General features: G+C 38.2%; 1 protein-coding gene across 1 annotated transcript; it reads left to right on the plus strand.

Annotated features, from left to right (window-relative positions):
• Positions 1-6,386: 6,386 nt before the first annotated feature.
• Positions 6,387-8,390, plus strand: gsc (goosecoid). Its single transcript, XM_067243765.1, has 3 exons — positions 6,387-6,810; positions 7,127-7,386; positions 7,734-8,390. The coding sequence occupies exons 1-3, from the start codon at positions 6,495-6,497 to the stop codon at positions 7,881-7,883; spliced, it is 726 nt and encodes a 241-aa protein (XP_067099866.1). The 5' UTR covers positions 6,387-6,494; the 3' UTR covers positions 7,884-8,390.
• The last annotated feature ends 2,420 nt before the right edge of the window (positions 8,391-10,810 follow it).

Consider the following 10,810-nt stretch of genomic DNA (forward strand, 5'->3'; position numbering starts at 1 on the left):
CACGTAGAATTATTTGTAAATCACAATGGCGGCACTGTTGAAATTATCTTTAATTTCCAGAGGCTAGAAGTGACCTGAAGTTTAGTGGGGCATCGTCTTATTACTATTCCTCCTCAAGGTTTTAAGGATTTGTATCCCATTGTTGAATAGAAAATGAACGATATAGTGTTTCACTACGATATAATTAATTTCAATATTATCACCCGCTTTCTCACAGATTTAATAGCAAATATAGACATTAGACCGTTGCTCATAATCTGTACTAAGCATGCACTCATGAATGCATGCTTGCGCTGGTACACACACTAAATACTGACCCACATTAAAATGATCTGTAATCTTTCAAACCTAAATATTTACAATAAACTCGATGCAAGCAAACACGGTCATCCATGGGTTTAGAGGAAAAAAACAAAAGGGCAGACAGAGCTCCCATCTACAAGTCCCAGGGCAGCGGCCAGGGCAGGCTCCTTGGCACCTGTGCTGGATTAATGGGGGACCACCATCAGTAACAGACAGATTTAAGATTTTAGATTGAGTTACGGCAGAGGGGCGGGCCAACTCAGCCCAGGTGCTGTGTGGGTAATACCTCCCAGATCACAACAATATGGTTCTGTTTCAGGCCTCGCTCTCTCCACGCTCTCTCCCCTTCCGCCCCGGAGTTGGTTCTATGCCATGGTGAGCTAACTGGAGGTTGTCTCTGTGTGTATGTCCAAACCAAGTCTGTTCTCATGCTAACTAGGCTTGGCACACACCTGGAGGCTTGGTGTTTTCCTCAGTGCATTTTGTGTGCGGTACAGAGAATATACCCTGGACCTCAGCCTCTCTGTTTATCTTTTGTACTTTGCAGACAGTGGATGAGAATACAGGGCAAATGTTGTCTGGGCATGATCAGCAAATGTTTGGGTTTTGGAATGTTTGTTCATGTGTTTCTACTGGGTAAACACTATACAAACATCTGTGCCTTGATTGTTGACTATATTTTGGAATACGTGGAAAGCAGTGAGAGTGATTTCACTTCAGTATATGACACATTATTCATAATTTTAGGAGCATTTTGCCTATCAGAATGTGAACCCTCTTGCGCCCTCCTATGGCAAACAAGCTGGAGATGTCCTTGTTGCTGTCCATAGTGTTTTCCACAAGTTAGACATACACTGTGAAAATAGTCAAGTTCAAGCAAGCCACACACAGTAATAGAACAATGACACGTCGTACTACTAAGGATTTTACTTTGAAAACTCAAACCAGACTGTAATACATATAGACTAAAAATACCCATGAATAAAAATGAAAACATAATTGCATCCAAGAGGCCTCGTCATGGAAATGATTGACCTGGATAACTATGTGGAAAATATAATGGCATATTTGAATGTAATTGAAAGCTTTTTAGCACCTCTATACATTACATTTCAATGACAATTCCACGTAGACATGTAATATTTCAAAGTGCATCTCAGTCTGGAATTAAGGTGGTGAGGGTTAAAGATTTAATATGTTACATTCAATCCATCCCCCTCATGTCTCTTCCTGGACTGTTTTGATAGAATAATTCTAGGTTCTATTATGATTCTGCCATGACTACCAGCACTGGTTGGAATTTCTTTCATTTCTAAAGCGTGTTAAGTAGTACCTTTCCACTGGTCTTTGAAAGGAGGGGAGGTGGGGAGGGGTGTGTTTCATCCCTATAAGTGTGCAAATGTGTTTCTGTAATTTCGGTGTACACGACACTCTCCAAGATACCATCAGATGACCGTATAGCTGCATCTTATCAGTAATTACCAGGATTGGCTGATGGATTCTCAGTTATAATGAATGATTGATAACATTTGAAATTAAGAGGCCATTTTGATCCACTGACTTGCACCTTTGAGAAGGATTTTTTTATTATTTGTGAATACAAATGTTTAAGTAGAAAGTAGAAAATAAGTAACAAATGTGTAGGAAAATTACATTTTGCATGGCTACATTCTGAATACATATTCATTCTACTACATATTCATGAAGGGTCATCCTTTGGAGGCAAACACTATTTTGTTGATACAGAATGAATGCTTTTTAGACATATGCTGTTTTAGGGTATGTGATTTGGTATGATAAATAAACTTTGCATTGTCTTGTATAGATGTGCAGTCATTAGCCTGTTCTCTGCCATATAAATCATACATTGTCGCTTGAGCAGAAGTCTTAATGTCACTGATCCGATGCAAAAGGTAGCCTATTGTGTCAGTAATAGCCTCTGGATTCAGCATTTTGAAGCATGAGGTAGCCCTAACCCTAACCCTCTATGTCAGGATACTACATAACATATTTTCCCTTGTGTTATTACAGTGTCAAAAATAAAAAGTTTATATAAGTGCTTCTTTTAGTTTGGTTAGTCCTGAGCATTGTACATAATATATACTTGTTAACCAAGGGACCAGGGGTCTTGATATTACACGGATTCAAGTAACATGCAATATTAGTAATGTATCTAATTTATAGGTATGGTCTTTTTAAACAGCACATGAATTGTGAAATATGTTTCCATGTTTCAAGATTCGACTGAAGATATTTTATGAAAAAAAAGAAGAAAATAATTGTGTGTGTTGGGGGAGGGGGGGGGGGGGCGGCAGAAAAGGTTACTATTAACAGCATACTCTCATACACATGTGATTACTGACAACAACTACATTTTGCTCCATGGTACAAATGGTAAATGGTACATTTGTGCTTTGATGCAGATATTACATTTGTGCCTGAGTTACAGCTCTTGTTCATGGCCCACACACTTTTGGAGAGTCCTTGAACTGTTACTCAGCCCGTACACATGGGTTTTATTGCTGACATTGAACGCTGCCCCTGTGTTCCAACTGGCAGTACTGTAAAACAGGCCTCCACATGACAGGTCTGACAATCAACAATAAATATGAATTTCTCCACTGCGTGTTTGAAATGATAGATAGGAAAGAAACAGGCATGTTAATCGTGTGCTCAACCTGTGTTTTAAATACGTCTGAGCTGAAATACACAGGAAATAAACACACAGACCACTCTGGCACCGTACAGAGGTATCCGAGGCTGTGTATCCGTCTCACACACTCAACTACACACACACATACACACTCCACCCTACACTACATTTGTATGCAAACAAACACATGCATGCACACACACATTAGATCCACATCTGGGGCAATAGAAAGCTGTCTAGTCTATGTCACCCCCCCCCCCCCCTCCCCAAGCATTTCCTCACAATCCCTCCACAGTACACATTTAGCACTGAAGGGATTATCTGATTATCAGACCCAATGTTGACTTATCAATGCCACAGCTATATGCTCAATATGTTTATTTGACCAAATTCCAGACATGTAAACCATTTTGATTGTCAGGATGGAGATGTTGAATAATCCTATGTATCTATAGGCCCTATGACTCTATGTATCCATCTGTTTTTTCATGTCAGGTGTCTAGTATTTGTATACCATAGTTTTCTCTTTCAAACATTGGACACTGTGACGGCATGCAAACACAAGGTGGAATGGTGCTATTAAATCAAATAAATACATATTTCGTACCCAGATGCTGACAGCCTTGTTTTCTCCTCAATTTATTTATCCATTGCATTATACAATCCTGTTTGACTTGCTGTATTTAAACTGGTTTTAGAGATCAGGCTCCTGATAGATAAAGAAGGCAGAGAGCAGCTGCCATTGTACATATCTGTATCCGCTTGTCCGCTGGGCCACCATTTACGTCCATGATTGACGCTATCCATTCAGTTAGTAAGTGGCGCCTTCACACCTCTCACAACGCTTTTAATTTCAAATGGCCGTTTCGTTTTAGCAATCCTTTTTACTCTCTCCTTTCACTCCCACTAGGAAGTAGAAATGTTAAAAAGGAGGAAAATAATATGCCTGTTTTTTTTTTATTTTTTTACTTGAATTACAGTGTGCTTGTAGAGCAGAGCCTAAAGTGCAAGTGCCTTTTCATAACGCATAAAAGCCTGAAATGTTTACATATCAAAAGGCTACGGGCCACTTTCTTTCCAAATTATACATGAAGTTAAGCAGTACAAGCAATTCATTTAAACACTAGTCACTGAAGAAATATCCAAGACCTATGAGCTTTTTGTATTTTCTTTCACATAAATACATTGAGCCGGTTACAGTGACTGCAATTTATAATTTACTCCTGAAATATAAAATAGCCCAGCTTATTTTTTTTATGAATCTAAACATTAACTTTTTGTATTTTCTTTCACATAAATACATTGAGCCGGTAACAGTGACTGCAATTTATAATTTACTCCTGAAATATAAAATAGCCCACCTTATTTTTTTAATGAATCTAAACACGCCCTTTATACATAAACTGTAAAGTAATTTTTGACAAAGACATGTATATGCTAGATAGGCTATATTAATCCTACAGATTGTCTATAGATAGACAACAGTCAAAATTACGAAAATCTAAACGTATTAGTCAAAATTGTGATATGTAAAGTTTTTCATCTGACTGTCAGCAGTCGTTTTGTGATTTAGACAATAACAAATTCTCCCAATTATTTTGCCAAATAATACTTTGTAGCCTACTTAAATTGTAATACCTGTTCATCTTACAGAAATACTATTGTTATTCATCACACTGTCTAGTTTAGCATGCGTTAAGGAATTATGGTTGCATTTTGGCATAGCCTACATTTTAAACCCCTGAATAAGGGGTAGCCTACACGTATGCTATTGTAGGCCTAATAGGTTATTAAATGCTACCAAAATTACAGTTAGGCTACAAATCAGCCAGAGTTGTAGATAAGTTTGTACTTTTTACATTTAATTAATTATGCCTATGGCTTATTATAGTTTCTCTGTGGAGACTCGAAGGCTCACATGTGCATATCTTACTTAGGTACTTTAATTCTCAACGTCATTATTTCGGCTTTACTAGTTACAATTTTACTAGTTACAAGGCTTTACTGTTCAATTAAATGAAGTTTTTCCAGTAAACTTTTCTATCTAGCTATAGACTACTAGTGGTTCGTGTTTGCACCTCTGGTCGGTCTATCACTGACTCTGAATGCAATCAACAAGCCCCTGAATACAAACACATAAAGCGTGAGCTCAATTGCTGAATGGATAACTCAAGACTCAGAATACACGTTCCCACTTCGCAAGCACAACACGATAAATTGAATATGCTCTCAGGTAACATTCTCCTATTTCCCCTGCATGCATTTCATTTGATTAACTATGTAATTGTAATACGTTTTCGTTTACTTGGTGAATAGCAGCACTAATGGTAGTTATCTTATCACAGCGAGAGTAATATGTTCAGTGAACGCAGTAGTTAGCGGAGGTGTTTAAAGTTAACACGCACGATTTCCTACACGCTGAGATAGCTTCGCTGATGGGTTAAAGGTGATAATCTCCTCACAACCATCTCCTGCGGCGAACGTTATGACGGTCGTGTCAGACCGACAGTTTTGCAAATAAAATGAGGAACATAAATTAGGCTACTGTAGGCTAATGTTACGGTATCCCTCAGAATCCCATAGGTAGTGAGATTTGTTTGATTACATATTATATATTTATATTTGACATAATAATTTGAATTATGAAGCACAAGAGGAAAGAGAGCCTTCGTATTTAGGAAGTTGTTGTTGGTTAGGCACTTGTTAATCAACCCCCCATGGCTTGGCCTCCAGTTCTGCGATGAGGGAGAATAAAACAGACTAAGACTATATTGATACTCACACAGACCCCTTACCCACTCACTCTCTCACTCTCTCACTCTCTCATTCTCCCATTCTCTCACTATCTCACTCTCTCACTCTCTCACTCTCTCACTCTCTCACTCTCTCACTCTCTCACTCTCTCACTCTCTCACTCTCTCTCTCTCTCTCTCTCTCTCTCTCTCTGACACACACACTATAAGCCTCAAACCGTAATCAATGTAATGACAAACCGACGCAGGCCTATGAAAAAATATAATACATTTGATGATGATCGGAAGTAGGCTAACATCTGCATTAATGATCTCTCGGGGAATTTGTTTGCACTTAATTTTGCTGACAATGAAATTAATCTGATTACCTTGTAGGCCTACAATAAACTCTAGCGACTGACACAACACTGGATTTGCTTAAAAAGTCTGCAAATAGAACGGATTAACTTAATTGCATTAATTCTCAATACACAGATCGGTGCCTTTCACACCATTGTGCACTAACCCTAAAACAGCCAATCTCAGTTCGGGTTGTCATCCCCATTCCCAGGGCAGACTAACTCCCTGATGACGTCAGCCGAGTATAAAACCAAGCTGGATTTCAACTGGACCAAGAAAACAACTAAGCGTAGCTACCTCGAACACAGGAAAACTGCAACCAAGAAGAGAAAAAAACCACACATCAACAAACTCGTTATGATGCAGATTTAACAACTTTTTACGGACTTCTAACAATAGTTCACTACTTTTAAGCGACGTATTTTCAGATCGACTTCGTATTGGTGATGCCCGCTGGTATGTTTAGCATCGACAGTATATTGGCTGCGAGACCCAGCTGTAAGGACTCCGTGCTGCTTCATCGGAATGCCCCGGTTGTGTTCTCGAATTTGACGGATTCTCTCTACACTGCCACCGAGTATAATGGACTCTATTCGCACACAACTGGACCGTCTCCCCCCGGTATTCAGTCGGTAAACGGAACCAGATTAGGATATAATAATTATTACTATGGACAACTGCATGTGCAGGGCCCCGCTGGCCCTGCGTGCTGTGGTTCCATCCCAACCCTCGGTTCGCAGCAGTGCCCTTGTATTCCGACAGGTAAGTTTCCTTATTGTTGAAAACTCAATTTTTGTTTTCTTGCAGCATTACTTCTATAAACGTAATCTTAGAGTGGGCTACCCTAGTAAACATACTTTCATAACGTTTTGCTTAGTTGTGTTAACACAGTTTACGATAACGTTCTCCAGTCCGTTTGTTCGACCAACGTCACTTTATGTTTTATGAAGAAGCTATCGCCCTGCTTGCTTATCCCTGGCCAAAGTCACTTTAATAATTTTGCAAGTTTCTGTGTATGGCTACTAGCCTGTAGGTTTCATTTTGACAAAGCCTACTTATCACTTCCTCCTCCGTGTAGGCTACGACAGCTCTGGCTCGGTGCTCTTATCCCCCGTCCCGCATCAGATGATGTCTTATATGAACGTTGGTACCTTATCGCGGACGGAGCTTCAGTTACTGAACCAGCTTCACTGCAGACGCAAGAGGAGGCACCGCACCATCTTTACCGATGAGCAGCTCGAAGCCCTTGAGAACCTCTTTCAGGAGACCAAATACCCTGACGTTGGCACACGGGAGCAGCTCGCACGGAAAGTACACCTGCGAGAGGAGAAGGTTGAGGTGAGTCTGGGCCTGTGTAGATAGCCTATTACACTTCTGCGTGCGATTCAGATTTTTGGATTTAAGTTTAAGGACACATGAAACTAATTGTAGGCTATTAGAAGAAATAGATGTAGGCTTTATCGTATTTTTTTTTTCAATAGAGTTGCTCCTCTGCCCATTGTGATGAATTAGGCCTACACAAACTCCAACCCTATACCAAACGTTGCGCACAACCGTCTTCCCTATAATGCAGAAACGTGTTCGATTGGGCTAACCCTACTTGTGAACATGAAATAACTTAATACAAAACGAAATATATCAAACTTATAATTGTAAATATATTATCTTTCTATTCTCGCATATAGGTGTGGTTCAAAAACAGACGCGCTAAATGGAGGAGACAGAAAAGGTCGTCTTCGGAAGAATCTGAAAATTCACAGAAATGGAACAAAACAACGAAAACACCCACAGAGAAAACTGAGGAAATCAAAAGTGATGTCGATTCAGACAGCTGAAAAAAACCCATTGCATTTAAGTGGATGCGCAAATCTTGCACATGCCTTTATTATAGACGATTTGGACTTGTACATAGTGTAAATGTCATGTGAATTGATGACATATGTGTAATGAAATGTGTTGCCATTATGTTGCACAATTGTAAAGTAAAAATTACTGTTATTATTGCTATATGTGTAGACTATTTATAATTAATTTAAGTGTTAATGTTGCGCACACGGTAATAATGACATGGAACCTAATGGAGTTAATGGCGTACCTGAATATAATCTGACATCTCATATGGATATTACATGTTACAAATCTGATAGCCTATTGTTGTCATACTTGAGTGGTAGAACTTCTTTAACAAACGTTGAAAGCTGAAAGATGTTTAAATTAATAACAGTAATTTTAAAAGCCATTTAATTGAACAATATGAATGGGCGACGTTTTAATTTGAGCCTAATTGAGATAAATAAACCTCGCAGTAGGTTGCAACTTGGAATTGATTGAAAACTTGTGTTTTATACAACCAATGATAAAATAATAATGAATATACATTAAATCATATCTAAAACATCGAAATGGTTTGTCAATTGTTTTTAATCATAGCCATATTGGAGCTTTAATAAAACGTGTAGGCTCTGTTGTATTTAAGAAAAAAACTAAGCCTCATTAAAATACATTGCACTTGTCATAGACCTTAGACCTCGATAATATACCTAGCTATCTTTGGTTTTCGGTTCCGATAGGTTAAAAGCATTATAGTAGCACATAGGCAATTTCTGATCTCTGAACTTTATCAATAATAGGGCTACGGTTTTATACAGTTACAATCCAATACTAATAGGTATAGGCTACAACAGCCTTTATATTTTAGTACATACAATCCATAGAACTCAGATGTATTTTTTCTGAAAATTCTGCTTAGTATTTAACAAACTTATCATTAGGCTATGAATTGGAAACGTGTGCCAGGTTAGCGAAACATGTTGTTTAAATATTGCGTTTTATACGTTTGCATTTCAACCCATTCCACAATTCAACGCATTTGTATCAACATTTCAGTTTGAAAACCCTAGTTTGACTGCTAACTACAGCCTACTACGGTACGTCGAATACTAGAACATTTCACCTCTACTTCATATTGTGTGCAATGCAGGGTTGAAACAAATTAGAAGAAACAAAATGCAATTATTTCAGATGGCAGTTATATAGATTGTTAAAATTAAAACATAATTTAAATGACTTGAAGTTGGGTGCACATTTGTATTCACAATACTAATCAGTGCATGTGGAGCACTTCAAGACTAATTGAACCTTATTGGACATTGTGTCTAACATGCCTGTTTGGTAAAAAGAAACCTAAATGAAAAAGAAACCTAAGTATAGAAGGATTTGATGGGGTGAAAGATGTTGAATATGATGGCATTTGTACTCAAATAAAATGTATAAATTGTGAGTATGTTGGTGTGTCCATCACCTTGACAGTACTTTCACCATGCTGTAGAAGCAGTTTTTTGCAGAACTGTAAGTGGAAGTCATAATTTTGTCCAATCTAATGCATGAAAGGGTGACCCTGTGTTGAGAAGAGGAAGGTTTGCAGGTATCATGCAAATAAAGCAAAATTTGGTGAAACATTAAACTGAAAAATCCGTTCCCATTTTATAAATCTGATGTGGTAAATCGATGAGGCGATTTGGATGCTATTCCCATCTGTAAATACTGTTGTATTGCTTTTAGATCAGTAAAATCCTATGTTTTATTTCATTATCTGTGCATAAAGTGAGAAGGTTTGATGAGATAGGTGGTCAGATGGCTGAGCGGTTAGGGAGTCAGGATATTCATCAGAAGGTTGTTGGTTTGATTGCCGGCTGTGATAAATTATGTTGCGTCCTTGGGCAAGGCACTTCACCCTATTTGCCTCAGGGAGAATGTCCCTGTACTTACTGTAAGTCGCTCTGGATAAGAGCATCTGCTAAATGACTAAATGTAAATAAGAGAACCAAACCAAGCCGAACATGCTGATAGGAAACAGCCTGTAGAGCCACCTACAGTTTTCCATTTTAAACATACAGTACATAAAAAAGTCAAAGGATATGCTCAAAAAAATATATAGATCAAGCATACTTTCCATCAACACCGGTTGTGGTAGCCAAACAAGATTAATTATGGACAAGATAAAGGTATTGACTTTGGAATTACAAGAGAAAGTGTCAATCTAATACAAGCTGACTTTATAAAGCCACATGTGGCTCTGTCCCAAGTATGTAAAGAGCCATAAGTGAACCACATGGTCAACCTCTCCCGCCCCATCGGGCCAGGCTACTTCTAGTGGGTTAACACAGGCCACACAAGCAAACCATACAACTACCATAGTAGTCTATTTGAAAAGTTGTGAACTCTGCTATCTCTAACAACATAAATTACACCAGTGAACTTGGTAATCTCAGAGTCTTCATCTTTGTAAACTACAGGGAATTTGGAAAAGGGTTTCTCTTTTCTAATACCATTATTGCTTCTGTTAATTTAAGATGACCATTACATCTAGTTTGCTTTTGACGTGATTTTGTAATGGTTTCTCTGGTCCAATGCGGCTGTGTTCAAGTATGTCACATTGTAAGAGTCCCCGATTTGCAACAATGTTCTCTAAACAGTATTTCATAAATATTTTATTATGAATATGAATATTGTAGAGTTGCGAAACTGACCTTGATCAGTTAAGATGCATTTGGTCTCTGTGTTTTTCTACATAAATATTGCCGCCATTATGAGAAAGTATGAAGTAAATATGTCATGATTTCAGGTCAATGCCATGAACTGTATTCTAAGTGACATGATATATTGGCTCAAAACCCATGTAAAAAAGAAAATAGGTAAAATATGATAAAGATTGCCTCATAGATCATATTTCTGTCTTGAATATTGTTGTCAACACAGCTCC

This window comes from Osmerus mordax, chromosome 9 (assembly GCF_038355195.1).
Source record: "Osmerus mordax isolate fOsmMor3 chromosome 9, fOsmMor3.pri, whole genome shotgun sequence".
NCBI lineage: Eukaryota > Metazoa > Chordata > Actinopteri > Osmeriformes > Osmeridae > Osmerus > Osmerus mordax.

Excerpts from the sequence above, each read along its gene's own strand:
- gsc (XM_067243765.1), top strand. The coding sequence starts at position 6,495 with ATGCCCGCTGGTATGTTTAGCATCGACAGTATATTGGCTGCGAGACCC. Across the intron at positions 6,811-7,126 it reads GTGCCCTTGTATTCCGACAG|GCTACGACAGCTCTGGCTCG; the intron begins GTAAGTTTCCTT and ends TCCTCCGTGTAG. Across the intron at positions 7,387-7,733 it reads TGCGAGAGGAGAAGGTTGAG|GTGTGGTTCAAAAACAGACG; the intron begins GTGAGTCTGGGC and ends TCTCGCATATAG.